Below are 14,310 nucleotides of genomic sequence, written 5' to 3' on the forward strand. Positions count from 1 at the left end.
ATGAATAACTATTGGAGTATTGGGGTAAATTTACTTGAAAGATTTTGTTGGTAGTCGAGGGAGAGAAGATTGGAGAAGATATTAACTAACTATAGACAGGGATTGGAGTCAGGTCAAGGATAAATAGGCAGGATGTGACGTCACGGGCAGCAGTAGCCTGGACGATCGATATTCGTGTGGGGGATATTATTGCGTCATTTTGCTACATGTACTTAAACTTCTTCACTATTTACGAAGCATTGTCTTCTTTTATATATATAAAGCTCAAGCTTTTTAATCTTCAACGTAAGAATTTTTATTTTTCAATTTAATGCTAATGAAGAAAAAATTTTTTTAACAGATGCTAAAGTCATGCAGAACACTGAGTATGACGGTACGTGGACCGGCATTGGATCCGCGATGTCGGGGAGGTCATCCGATATGGACAACTGGATCGGGAAGACAACAATCTTGTTCGTGGATGGATCGTCAGGGTCGTCCGGCGTCACCGCCGCCTTTACATCCACATGACTCACGATATGGATCGCGAACTCGCAAAGTTGAACTTTGCATTGAACCCGGACAATCATTGGGTCTGATGATACGTGGGGGATTAGAGTATGGTTTAGGAATTTATGTTACTGGTGTTGATAAAGATAGTGTTGCTGATCGTGCTGGCCTTTTGGTAAATATTGATATTTTTATTAATAATCTTTATTATTAAAAGAATAAGTAAAATTTTGTGGCCAGTATATTTATATGATAAAATGGGTTTTTAAATTAAATTTAGTATCGTTGGAAAGGTCTTGACCTGAAGTTGTGTCTTTTCAATTTTTCATATGCTTTTCTAAAATATTTTATTTATTATGATAAATTTTTGAAGTAGTTATAAATAGATTCAAATTTAGTGATAAAAAAAATTTTTTTATTTATTTATTTTTTTTTTTTGTACACGTCAATGGAGTTATATGTCAAAAAAATAATTAATTTATATAATTAAGAGACTAAGAAATTTTTTTTTTTTTTTAAAGATAATTTTAAGTAGTCACAATGAAAATTAATTTAGCAGATAGTTGATAATCTTAAGAATTTTTGTAACAAATAAATTATGGCAAAGAAAATTTACAAAAAAAAAATTTTAAAAACTACAAATGCAATTTTTTTGGAGCAAATTTATTTGTTAAATTTATTGTTTAATTTATTTGTTAAAAAAATTAAAAAATAATCAAATAACAGCTAACTTTTATGTTATGTAGTCACAAACAAAGATACATAGTTAAATTAAACAAGCTTAAAAATTACTTAAAAAAACTCGATAAATATTATAACTAACTAATGTCATGATACTCAAGGTAGATCTCAGCATTTATAAAATAAATAAATGATTAAGTTGACGATATTTGGTAATTAACAATATTACGTTATTATAGATTATTAATTTAGATGTAAAAAAATAGTGTTTTTAAAAAATACATCTGAGAAAAATTTAGTAACGGGTAAATCTTTATCGTAAATAGGGTTTGATATTTTTTAGCGACAGTTTTTATGATTTAAATAATTGAGAAAAAAATAAAAGGAAAATTTTGTGACGAGCATAATAGTATTTTTAAAAAAATTTTTATAGTTTAATTTGGTATCATCAGAAAGGTCTTGATAAGAATCAGTGCCTTTTGGTTTTACATATTTTTTAGGAGTTAATTTATTATGTTAAGGTTTTGGAGGAGTTTTTAATAGTTTTTTAATAGTTCTATAAATTTGATCGGTCACATTTGTCTATTAAATTATTTATAATTGATCCTGTGATAGGACTATTATTTTTAAAATTTATTTAAAAGGACCCAAACTATTAGTGTGATTATAAATATAAAAAAAATCATAAAGCCAAAGCTTTCTTATTTATAATTCGTAAATCTCGGCAGTCGCATAGTGACTGCAGGTTGCTAGTAATCATAAATTGTTCAAAACATTCAAGTTATTGTTTTTATTGTTTAAAATTTTATTATTATTTTTAAAAACTCAATTTTGTATTAAAAATTAAAATTTTTAATTTTTTCATTGATTTTTTTCTAAATTCTAAACTTTGTAGATAGATTTTTGATAATATTATATTTATTGAAGTTTTATAAATTAAATCAAATGATTGATTTAGCTTATAATAAAAATTTTGTTATTAAAATAAATAATAATATTAAATTTATTATTTTTATAGGTAGGTGATCAAATAATTCAAGTAAATGGTACAAGTTTTGAAGAAGCAACGCATGATGAAGCTGTAGAAATACTCAAAACAAATAAACGTATGAGCTTAATAATAAGAGATGTCGGTAAAGTACCACATTCATGTACAACAAGTAGACCAATTATTGTACCAAGGTATCCAAACACTGATCATGATCCGCAATCTATTTTATCAAGTCCTGGAAATAATAATCCACCTAGTCCGTAAGTATTTTTTTTTTTTTTTTTTTTTAATTTATTTATTAAGGATTTTTATGTGGACTAGAATTAATTTAATATTTATATTTATAGAACAAATACAAATGAATGGAAGCATCGTGGAGTGCACACACTATCATCAGCAACAGCCTCAATGGTAGAAGAAAAAGCGCGTGTCGTTTTAGCGCGAAGTGAACGTGTTGCATTAACTCAATTAATTGGTGATTATAGAACTCGAAGATTAAATATTCAAGATCTTGTTGCTAATCTTGCTGATTTACTCAATACGCAAGAAAAATTAACGCTATTAACAGAATTACGTGAAGTTATTGACAGTAAAGATCGAGCAATATTTGATGAGCTTGTTTATCGGCCAAGAGCTTCTTCTTCAGCCAGAGTAAGATTAAATATTAAAATATTTATTAATTATTTCTACACAGAAAGAACGAAATTACACTGCATATCCTCCTATATTATTCTCAGTGTAATCTGTGGTGAAAAAAAATTTCAGATAATCGGCTGCTTAATTTCAAAACACAGTAACTGACAATTTGAAGATTTTTAAAAATGTTTTTTTATTTAAAAAAAGTTTGCGCGCCAAATTGATAAAAAATTTGATTTATTAATAAAAAATACTTGGATATAAATATTTTTAAGAAAAATTACTTGAAATCAAGGTCTAAAAGTTATAAGAAATGCAGCAATACTGAAAAAATTTTACAGTTGCTGTGTTTTAAAATTGGGCAGCCGTAATATCAAATATAATCCGGATTATACTAAATTATTTTTGTATTATACTCAGTGTTATCTCCGATTTGACCAAGTAATTTTTCTGGTTATACCGCGTAAGATTACACTGGATATAATCCGAAAAAATATCCTGTATAATTTGAATTATACTCAGTAGAATCTTGGATTATACAATTTTTTCGAAAATTGTGATATTCAACTTTTTTCTTTTGGAATTGATAAATTTTTTTTGAAAATTTAAAAAATTTGTGAAAATTGTGGTAATCAATTTTTTTTAAATTTTGAATTTTTTTTTTAAATATTTCGATAAAATAAAGTAGAAATTTCGTTCAAAAAAATTAAAAATTAAAATGGTGACTTGAAAATATTTACCAAAAATTTTTCAACCGCAAATTATCAGAAAAATTGTGCTTAAATGCTCCTTGAATATTTTCTATCCATGCAATGCATTGCATTTTTGAAAAAATGAACAATTTAAAAAAAAAATTTAATTATCACAAATTTTACAAATTTTCAAAAAATTTTATAAATTAAAAAAGAAATAAGTTGAATATTACAATTTTTGAAAAAATTATATAATCCAAAATTCTACTGAGTATAATTCAAATTATACGGGATATTTTTTCGGATTATATCCAGTGTAATCTTACGTAGTATAACCAGAAAAATTACTTGGTCAAATTGGGTATTTGCATGATTTTGATATTCATAAACTTTTGATATTTTTACATTCTATATAATTTTTTAAAATTTTTGGAAAAAAAATTTTTCGATTTTGTTCTTAAAAATTTAAATAATTTAATAAATAAAAAAAAAGCAGATATTTAAATGAATAAGTAGCTCCATCTCGTGTATGTGACGTCATAGTGCTTATTTCATTTGAAATTTTAAGCGCCAATCTCTTGTAAACACGTAGCAGGTGTAAACAATTGTTGTGTTAATTGTGATTGATTAAAAAAAGATCTGGTTGTGTTGTTTATAATAAAATAAAATTATTTAATTACTCGAAATGTCGTCAAAAAATGAGTTTTATTGGTGTATAGTTCCAACGTGTAGAAATACTGGTAAATCGACACTAGAAAAAATTTTTATAAATGTTCCATTAAATTCTGTTAAACGGAAAAATTGGTTAGATGCATGTGGAAATAAAACTCATTATTCATCATCAACTCGGGTTTATTGTTGTGAAAATCATTTTGACGTAAGTATTTATTAAAAATTTATTTTAATGTTTACATAAAATCATAACCTAAATTTGTGATTTTCGTCTCATTGCATGAATTGATGTTGAATTTTATTCATTTTAGCTCAAAGTGGATTTAGAAAATTGGCTAGAATGGACAATGGTTGGTGGTAACAAACGTATCAGGAATAATGTTATACCTCATAAATTTATTGAGCAATCAAAATCATTAAGCATGGGTGATGGAAGTAGAGAGAATCCTCAAGCTCCTTCAATGAAAGTTGATAAAGTAGGTACTGAAGCAATGGATCTAAATATTGCCAAGTTACGGCTGGATCAAGACTTAGGAGGTATAATGGACGATTTACATTCTGATCTATCAAATTTCAATACACCAGAAGATTTTCAAAAGAATAAATCCAATGTTTGTGACGATCCCCCTGCCACTGGAGGTCAAAAACTCCATGTTGGTGTCCAAGTAAAAATAAGGAGTTCATACAGAAGTGTAAAAGTTCAATGTAAACCTGTGACTAAAGATCGTTCATCATCTCCAATTGAGCAGTTGGTTGATGATATAAATGCGCATAATTTTATTTCTCAACCAGCTAATAATGATCAATTATTGAATCCTTCACCTAATACTACGAATTTATCTTCTAACACAACGGCTAGTTCATTCCCTACTTCATCAGATAATTTTTTAACATCAAATGGAAGTACAGAAAATGAGTAGAAAAATGCATTTCAACAAGAAGAATTTCAGAAGCGTAATTTAAAGCAAACATTTGAAAGAATTCGGCTGTCACCTCGTAAATACATCGGGATTCCAAGTGATTGCATGGATATTATCGATATTTTACGTATGGCTAATTTAAGTGACATTGATATATTTATTACGTTAAAAAAAATAAGATTGAATGAGAGTTTTGCGATTTTAGCTGATGATTTTGGAATGTCCACTTCTAATATAAGTCGTATCTTTACTAAGACTTTGCCAGTCATGGCAGAATATCTAAAAGACTTTATTATATGGCCTCCATCAGCAAGAATTAAACTTCAGTTGCCAATAAGTTTCCGAAGCCGTTATGCAGCAGTAGAATCAATCATTGATTGTTTAGAAATTGAAATTGAAAAGTCAACAGATCCTGTTAAACAATCATTAACCTGGTCTGAATACAAAAAATGCAATACGGTCAAATATTTAATTTCTTGTACACCTGATGGCATAGTTAATTTTATTTCACCTGGATTCGGTGGTAGAATATCGGATGCTGAAATAGTTTCTCAATCTGGATATTTGGATTGTTTAAAACCAGGCGCTGCTATACTGGCTGATAGAGGCTTCAAACACATAGAAAATTTTGTAGTTGAAAAAAAATGTACATTAATTAGACCACCAACAGTAAGTTCTGAGAAGCAACCAAATCATGATGAAGTGTTAGCAACAAAACGAATCGCGAGTCTCCGTATTCACATTGAAAGATTAACAAGAAGAATACGAGAATTTGAAATTTGCGAACCTCATTCATGTGTAAATTCTAAACTTATTCCACAGATGGATAATATAATGACAATCGCCGCAGCTTTAACTAATCTACAAGGACCATTGATCAAAAAAACATAAGTTTTAAAAGTTGTTGTTCAATAAAAATGTAATATTTATATTAAGAATTCAATTTTTGTATTTTTTTTTATTAAATAATTTAATTTATTTCAATGAATTAAATAAACGCTTGAAAATATAATTTTTCCAAAATTTACTTAGGTCTTTTAGTAATTTTTCAACTACTTGTGAATCATAATCGATAATAATAGATTTAAATTGCCGTGTTTCTTCAAAAGTTGGGTCTGCTACGATAAACATTGCTTTATTTCTTCCTGTGAAAAGCATTTGCATTTGCATTTGAATAAAATATTTCATTGCAATTTTATTGTAATTGTCAGTGTCAATATAAGTGCGAAAGCTTTTTTGAGACGTCGGGCATTTAATTTCTACCACGAATTCGTCATCTATTGCATCTGGAGAAGCTCCTAAGTACGGGTGATTTTGGGATAAGAATAAACCACACTTTTGGAATTTACGCTTCAACTTTTGCTCAACTTGTTGTAAAACTGTAGCTTCCAGTTCTTTACCTCGTTCCATAGCTTTTGTATTGCGTAGTTTTTGACCTCCAACTAGCAACTCTACTAACGTTCCATTAGATGTATTACAGCGGGATGCTTCATAAGCTTTCGACGCTGTTATTCGTCCATACCGCAATGAAAACCAAAGATCACAATCTGCTTGGTATTGAGTTTCCTTTTCTATATTATCACACAAGTCAGGAGACATTCGATTTGCACTAAATTGTATAAAATTATCGCATAATGTTCCTCCTAAATTAATAAAGTCCACTAATAAATTGTGTATTGAGAGGCTTTTTTCAGTATTCTCAGAGATGAAATACTTCAAGATTTGGCTCTGTACGTTTTTTTGTTTTGTTCTATTGACAAATTCTTGCAAAGTATTGAAAGACTTAGGTACAGCAGTAATATTTGTCTCAGAATCAAAATCTGTCACTCAAATGAATTTGATTGCTGACCCAACTTGAGATAAAACTGATTTACGCCAGTAACATTCAACATCAGTTGGAGATGGTTCTTCCGATCGTCTGTGTAGCCACATTAAAAACGCGATTGAGTGCTTACATCCACCTAAAAAAGGTATAACAAGAAGTGATTATTGGTTATAATATTATCAAAATATTTATTTTAACATATTATATAACGTGTGTATTAGATATGAATGTTTATGCAGGAAATTATGAAACAAACAATAACCGCAATGATTTTATTACTTGAATATTGTTAAATTATTTTATTTACCTGACGATGCGGCGCAATCATGACACTGAATCAATAAAATTTCTTCATCAACAATATTTATAACTACAGTCACTCTATATGATTTATTATGTACTCTGTGTTCAGGACAAATAAGACACTTGAGAGTACATTCAGGTCCCTGAAGCTTAATTTGTACATATTCAATGGCTGCATCTCCATATGACTTTCTCCCAGATCTATAATTCAAAATATTAAAATAAATATTATTTATGTAACAGCTAATGAATACTTAATGAACTTGTTGATAAAAAAGTACCGATTTATTTATAACTAATATCTAAATAAACAGCTGTATTAAAATATACGAACATGCTAGCTTTTGTTCCTTTCATTTCTGCTGATACAAAATCAGAGTTTGTAGCGAGATAAGTTGCAACTAAAGGTGCTTCACTAAAACCAGGATCCACTTTTCGCCGAGGCATTTTTATTAATTCGTTGATAATCACAAACTACACTGTTGAACTGATGCTTCTCAAAAGTCTTAGTATAACAACATTGACATGTTCATAACCTCCAAACACATTCACTTTAAATTTAAAAAAACATTTCACAAAAATTTATTTCACTTTTAATTATTTTCAACAAAATCTAGCATTAAAAATAGGATGTATAAAACTTAAAATTAAAAAAAACTTAACTTTAAGTTTTTTAGCAATGTAAAATATTATACATGACTTTAAATGTTCATTCAAATATACGCGCTACAAACAGCACAATGACGTCACACCAATTACATCACGTTTTACATCACGTGACTTTTATGTAATTTAGGACCACTTTTATTTATTAAATTATTTAAATTTTTAAGAACAAAATCGAAATTATTTTTCTTCCAAAAATTTTAAAAAATTATATAGAATGTAAAAATATCAAAAGCTTATGAATATCAAAATCATGCAAATACCCAATTGGAGATTATACTGAGTATAATACAAAAATAATTTAATATAATCTGATAACACCACAGATAACACTGAGTATAATATGGGAGGATATGCAGTGTAATTTTGTACACTCACTACAAAATTTTTATTTCTTTTAAATATTATTATTCTTCATAGCGGCAGAAAGGCGACAGAGCACATTCAGATCTTATTGTAACACCTTCGATACATGATTTAACGGTAAGTTTTTACTTATATTAATTACATTAAAAATAAAATTATGAAAATAATTAAAGTTAATATAATAACAATAATTAACTCCTTCTTAACTCACTATCAATAATAACCAGTAGATTAAATAAATTAAAGACTAGATTTCCTTTCTTGTTTCTGTCTTTCTCTGTCTCTTTGTACACAATACACAATGCACAGTACATCAATTACATATATACTTCTTTTTTTACTAATATACATTTTATTACTTGTACACGCATAAACAAAAATTTTTAATCAATGCAATATACAACGATTACTTTAAAATATATTTATATTATATAAAAAAGAATAATTGATTATTGTTTTTTTTTAGTTTCAATTAAAAATTCTAAATAATAAAAATATTATTAATTGTATAAAATTGTGACTAATTTTTTTTATTTTATTTAGAAAATGATTTAGTGAATGTTACATGATGAAAATTTTTAATCAAAATTAGCTTTATATTTTAAATAAAATTTAATTGATTAATATTTTATTTTTAATTACGCTTGCTAGTGCTTACTGCTATTTCATAATTATCTATTTCAATTTATACAAACATATTTAAACATACACACAATTAATTAATACATAAATTATTTTGTGCTTTTTTAATCCTGCTAAATCCTGAAAATAAATTTTAACAATTTTCCAATCAATTACTTTAAAAAAAAAAAAAAATTATTTTCTTTTTTTTAAAAAATTTTTTTTTTATTTTCTTTTTTCGAGTTTGCCTGAGCTTTGCTGACCTTTTATTTTGTTGCCGCGTATTTAAATTAAATATTTCTCGCGCGACTTTAATAATGTAGAATTAATAAAAATGAAAGCTCAATGAAAGCTCATGCAAACTTAGAGATTGAAGAAAAGTAAAATAAAAAAAATAATTATAATAAATAAGTGTGAAACAAAACGCAAGGGGAGAGGCAGGTGCCTTTCATACCAGTTGTGTCTATGATTTGCCTTAGAGGGGTGTTCAAAGCAGTTCATCCTGTCGTCCAGGACGGCTGATGGATTTGGAGGGAGACCCATTGGGTGTCACTGGTCCACTACCACCTCGAGATAACCAGGAACACAGATCCCCGAGTGAGGACAGCGGTCTTGGTTCTGACATGCCTCGTACGAGGTCCGACAATACACTTATTTTTTTTTATTTATTATAATTATTTATTTTATTTATTTATTTATTATTATTATTTCAATAATTACTAATCTAAAATTTTACTTTAAAATAATTTAATTTTATCGAGAATCTCTTGAATTTATTATCAATTATAAAATAATAATAAAATAATTTAATTAGTAGCAAAATATTTTTGCCTCAAATTTAAAATAATAATTTATAATAAATTATTCTAATTATTTATATTGTGGCAAAAATATTAATCGTGATAAAAATTGTTTTAAATTTAATTTTACAAAAAAAAAAGAAAAGACCAATATTTTCGCTGTAATTTTAAAAATTTGAACTATTTATTTGAAAATTGGCGCGAAAATTTGCCCTATTATTTGAAAATGCCGCGAAAATTTGCCCTATTATTTGAAAATTGCCGCGAAAATTTGCTCTATTATTTATCAATTATAAAATTTTATTAAACTTAATTAAAAAAAAATAAAAAAATTTATTCACGAGAAACTCGAAAAAAATATAAGTGAGAAAAAAATAATTTAAGGATGAGGTTGGAAAATTTTGGATCTTCCAGGGCTGGATGCAGACGTACACAACATCAAGTCGCCACATCTGACCTTACACTTTCTAATGATGACGAGTACGACAATCAGGTACAATAAAATGACAATTTAAAGGCAGAGACAAGTTGGGAATAAAATAAATTTTTTGCATAATATTTAAAGTCGCGCGAGATAAAACAATTACATACAATTTATTAATTTACCTATCAATAAATATCAAAAATAAAATACATAAATTATTAATTTTTTTTTTTTAGGATTATGATGATGAAATTGATAACGACAGAGGTCGAAGGCATAGTTCACCCGGAGGATCAAGAAGTAATCAACGAGACTATTCTTCTCATCATAATTTGTATCCAGATAATTTGGTAAGTTATTTAAAATAAATAAATTTTTTTTATTATAATTATTAGTATTATTTTTTTATAAATTATCAAATATATTAATAGAAACTGCGCCCATCGTCTCATTAAATTAAATTAGTAGAGTTTGTTATAGACGTTATTAGTAAGTTTCAATATTTATTGTTAATAATAGCTTATTAAATTAAAATAATAATAATTTTACTGTTTATTTAAACCTGTGATAGTTTAAAAATATGTTGTTAGTTATTACCCATTAGGTAGTGTTGTTGATTAAATTAAAACAAGTAGATAAAAAAAGTAAGATTATAAAAACTTAAAAAAAAAAAAAAAAAAAAATTTAAATACTTCTGCTCAGGGTTCATAGTCGTGCATAATTATTTTATTTTATTTTTCACATGTAAATTATAATTTTCTTTTATACATATCATTATTCAAACTTCCTGCAACATGCCAACTTTAAACATGCAATGGGATTTTTTAAAAAAAAATTTTAAATAAAAAAAAATATCTTTATTTAAAATTTAAAAATAAATTTCAGAATAGTCTTTCATGATAAATAATAGTAATATATTTTAAATAATTATGTATTATTTATAATAATATACCTCAAGGTGAAATTAACAATATTTTTCGCGATTCGTTCGAGTAAGTTGAATGTGGAAAGCGAGAGAGTTTGTTATTATTATTATTATTATTATTATTATTATTTTGTTATTAAATGCTCAGGGGGGTTATCCCCGGAGTCCGATTCTCCGAGGGCCCAGCCTGAGCTCCGTCCGTTACTGCTGGACCACTCCGCACAACAAGGCGGTTAGTGATCACAGCAGGCCAAAGTCATTTCCCTTAAGAGACGGAGAGAACCAAGTAAAACAGCCTTCTGCATCCTAACTGCCAAGAACTCAGCTTTTGATGAGCAAGCTGGAACTTTGGCAAGTGAGGATACAAAAGACTGCTTCATCCCTCCTAGGACGCCAACAATCAGGACGACAAGCTTGACACGGTAACCTGGGTAAAGTTTACCAATTTCAAACAGGAGATCCTGATATATTTGTCTTTTGTGCTCTTCTTTGGCTGAGATGTTGTATTCAGCCGGGGCCGAGAACTCAATGACATAAATGTCATGAGTGGCCTTGTCGAAGAGCACAATATCAGGTTTGTTGTGATCTATCCGCCGGGTTGTTGCAAATGGCATGTTCCAATAAATTTTGCAACTGTCATTCTCAACAACCTGGGGAATATCTCCTGGCAAATAAGGCAGCACTGGTGTCACGTCAATACCGTAGCAATGACGAAGATAGTAGTACAGTACTCTCAGGGCAGCATTGTGACGCTGGATATATGCACCTCTCGCCAGCACTGGACATGCCGACAAAAGGTGCATAAGCGTCTCCGGATGTTGTCTACACCTCCTACAGGACGTGTCCGGAAGCTGCACCTGGAGCACCTTGCTACGGTACTCAAGAGTGTTAATGACACCATCTTGGCAGGCAAATATGAACCCTTCAGTCTCGGACATCAGGCCCGCTGACTTTAAGAAGGAAAACGTCAGCTGGATGGACAAGCCATGATCACGCACGTGTTTAAAGAACACGCTGTGCATGGACTTGTCCATCAGTTCGCCAAGGAGTAGTTTTTCCTCGGCGTTCCTGATGACGCTCTTAAATTCCTCCTTTCGGAGTTCCATAAGAGCGTTTATTTCTCCAAGACCAAGGGTTCTTGCCGCATATATTGCTGCCTTATACAAGAATGACCCCTTATGCGCATTTTCATGTTTATGTACAATTTGCATAAGAAAGTCATCCTCGTCTGCAGTGAAATTGACAACTTCGTGAGTTAAACCCAGGACCAAACGGTCGTGAAGCCGCTCCAAACTCTGCAAACCTCTCCCACTGATGGACCGGGAGAGGTATAATCTGGCGACTGATGAATTGGGGTGCATGCTCCGATTCATATTAATGATCTTACGGGTTTTGATGTCGAGATCTCGTAAATCCTTTCGGGTCCATTTCAGGACACCGAAAGAGTATAGTAAGACTGGGACAGCGAGCATGTTAGTAGCTGAGACTTTGTTTTTGCCGGAAAGTTCGGAGGACCAAATTTTCCGGAGTCTCCTAACATACTCGCTCTGGAGAGTTGTTCGGACTTCAGAGACCGCATGCATGCGGTGCTCTTCCATTCCTAGATATCTATACAACTCCCCGGCGTCTAATTGGCTTAAGACGCTCCCATCCACTAATTCGACATCATCACCAGTATCAGAGCACTTACCCCTCGCCAGATGTACGACCGCACGCTTTTCCAACCCAAAAGACATTCCGACATCTCGTGTGTACTCTGCTACGATGTTGAGGGCTGCTTGTAGATGATCTTCATCAGCACTATATAGCTTCAGATCATCCATGTAAAGCAGATGGGTGATCGAATATTTTCGATCACCCGGAGGCCCCACAGAGTACCCACGAGTTTTACGGAGAGCAACAGATATAGGCAGCAGTGAAATGCAAAACAGCAGAGGGCTCAAGGAATCGCCTTGGAAGACCCCTCGTTTGTACTCTACAACTCCGGTTACGTGCAATGCGTTTCCACTTCCAATGTGAAATCGCGTTCGCCAGAGCTGCATTGTACGCCGAATACATTCCACTATTTCGGGATTGACTCCCAGGCATTTGAGTAGATATAAAATTAACTCATGTGGAGTTGAGTCAAATGCCTTGCGATAGTCAATCCAAGCCATTGACAGGTTGCGTTGATAGTAGATCGCATCTTGTAAGACGCATCGATCCACTATCAGGTTCTCCTTGCAACCTGACAGGCCTCTTTACTGCCACGTTGTTCATATATCTGTTGCCATACAGGCTCTATCTGCTGCAAGATACGGTTATTTAAAATTTTTGTAAAAATTTTATAAACCGCATTCAAGCAGGTGATAGGGCTGAAATTCTTAGGGTCAGACAAGTCACCTTTTTTAGGTATCAGTACGGTTCGCCCTTCTACAAGCCAGTCCGGAATCGGATCGTCAGCTCTAATGTATGATGTAAATATGCGGGCCAGATGGAGGTGGGTAGAAGTAAACTTCTTCCACCAAAAGACATTAATGCCGTCTGGTCCCGGGGCAGCCCAATTTTTGCTGCCATTTAGAGCTGAACGAACTTCATCCACACTGACTGCAGGGCTCTCTTCATCAGCATTCTGTCGACGGTGTTCCCGACAGAATACTTTGAAGTCGTGCAGAGCTGGAGTGTTGGCGTTCACGTTTGGTTGATCTCCATACAACTCAGTCCAAAAGCTTCCACCCGCTCAGGTGTTGGATAATTCCCGGTAACATCGGTCTTTGGTGTCAGAAACCGTGAAGGGCTGGATCGAAACAACGAGTTGTCGACCAACCGCTTCAGCCTTTTCTCTAATGACTTTTTAGCAGCCACTAGAGCCCGCAATTTATTAAGAGACTCTTCCTTGATGACATGAAGAGTACTCTTGTTCAGTGTGTGATGACGCCACCGAAGTTCAGCAGCAATGCGCCGAATTCGGGGCGTGTATGGTGTTTGAGTTGTGTCGTACTCAATCACACACTGAATGCGGGAGACCTGTTTCCGGGACATGTCAATTTTCAAGCCAAGTTGTGAGATGCGCTGTTTCAACCTTGCCTCGATCGAGAGACATTGTCTCTCTCTCGGAAAAGCCGAAACTGCTGCACCATACACAACCTGGCTCACAGTGAGCAGGGTGGAATCCTCCAGGATGTTTGCACGGAGATCTTCGTTTACCGCGTCAAGCTGTTGTTGGGAGTAAGTTATCTTTTTAGATATACTTACTTGCCGTCCTACAAAGGGATTGTTGTTGTCCAAGGAGGAACGGCGTCGCTCTTGGTGTAGTTGCG

The 14,310-nt window shown here is 31.3% G+C and overlaps 4 protein-coding genes across 4 annotated transcripts in view; 2 read left to right on the top strand and 2 right to left on the bottom strand.

Moving 5' to 3' along the window:
* The window catches only part of Dysc (whirlin protein dyschronic), a 22,461-nt gene continuing 8,151 nt past the window's right edge, over positions 1 to 14,310 (top strand). Inside the window, exons 1-8 of the mRNA XM_074255188.1 lie at positions 1 to 24; positions 341 to 664; positions 2,189 to 2,421; positions 2,509 to 2,812; positions 8,296 to 8,358; positions 9,342 to 9,499; positions 10,077 to 10,155; positions 10,323 to 10,436. Coding sequence (XP_074111289.1) covers positions 1 to 24; positions 341 to 664; positions 2,189 to 2,421; positions 2,509 to 2,812; positions 8,296 to 8,358; positions 9,342 to 9,499; positions 10,077 to 10,155; positions 10,323 to 10,436 — 1,299 coding nt within the window. The remainder of the gene's footprint in view (positions 25 to 340; positions 665 to 2,188; positions 2,422 to 2,508; positions 2,813 to 8,295; positions 8,359 to 9,341; positions 9,500 to 10,076; positions 10,156 to 10,322; positions 10,437 to 14,310) is intronic.
* LOC141534457 (uncharacterized) lies at positions 3,874 to 5,081 on the top strand. The gene is made up of 2 exons (XM_074253816.1): positions 3,874 to 4,366; positions 4,473 to 5,081. The coding sequence occupies exons 1-2, from the start codon at positions 4,175 to 4,177 to the stop codon at positions 5,079 to 5,081; spliced, it is 801 nt and encodes a 266-aa protein (XP_074109917.1). The 5' UTR covers positions 3,874 to 4,174.
* On the bottom strand, positions 6,057 to 6,895 carry LOC141534458 (uncharacterized). The gene has a single exon (XM_074253817.1). It carries the CDS (start codon positions 6,678 to 6,680, stop codon positions 6,057 to 6,059), a length of 624 nt encoding a protein of 207 aa, XP_074109918.1. The 5' UTR covers positions 6,681 to 6,895.
* LOC141534459 (uncharacterized) lies at positions 6,895 to 7,980 on the bottom strand. The gene is made up of 3 exons (XM_074253819.1): positions 7,544 to 7,980; positions 7,214 to 7,410; positions 6,895 to 7,042 (listed from the first exon to the last, which is right to left on the bottom strand). Exons 1-3 carry the CDS (start codon positions 7,654 to 7,656, stop codon positions 6,909 to 6,911), a joined length of 444 nt encoding a protein of 147 aa, XP_074109920.1. The 5' UTR covers positions 7,657 to 7,980; the 3' UTR covers positions 6,895 to 6,908.

This window comes from Cotesia typhae, unplaced genomic scaffold (genome assembly GCF_013202065.1).
Source record: "Cotesia typhae breed Kobodo isofemale line unplaced genomic scaffold, CoteBio_Ctyphae scaffold_13, whole genome shotgun sequence".
NCBI classification, from domain to species: domain Eukaryota; kingdom Metazoa; phylum Arthropoda; class Insecta; order Hymenoptera; family Braconidae; genus Cotesia; species Cotesia typhae.

Bases quoted from the DNA above. Each gene is read 5' to 3' on its own strand.
- LOC141534457 (XM_074253816.1), top strand. From the start codon at position 4,175: ATGTCGTCAAAAAATGAGTTTTATTGGTGTATAGTTCCAACGTGTAGA. The intron at 4,367-4,472 runs GTAAGTATTTAT...TATTCATTTTAG, and splicing joins GTTGTGAAAATCATTTTGAC to CTCAAAGTGGATTTAGAAAA.
- LOC141534458 (XM_074253817.1), bottom strand. From the start codon at position 6,680: ATGTCTCCTGACTTGTGTGATAATATAGAAAAGGAAACTCAATACCAA.
- LOC141534459 (XM_074253819.1), bottom strand. From the start codon at position 7,656: ATGCCTCGGCGAAAAGTGGATCCTGGTTTTAGTGAAGCACCTTTAGTT. The intron at 7,411-7,543 runs GTTCGTATATTT...TTTGAATTATAG, and splicing joins AAAGGAACAAAAGCTAGCAT to ATCTGGGAGAAAGTCATATG. The intron at 7,043-7,213 runs GTAAATAAAATA...TACCTTTTTTAG, and splicing joins TGATTGCGCCGCATCGTCAG to GTGGATGTAAGCACTCAATC.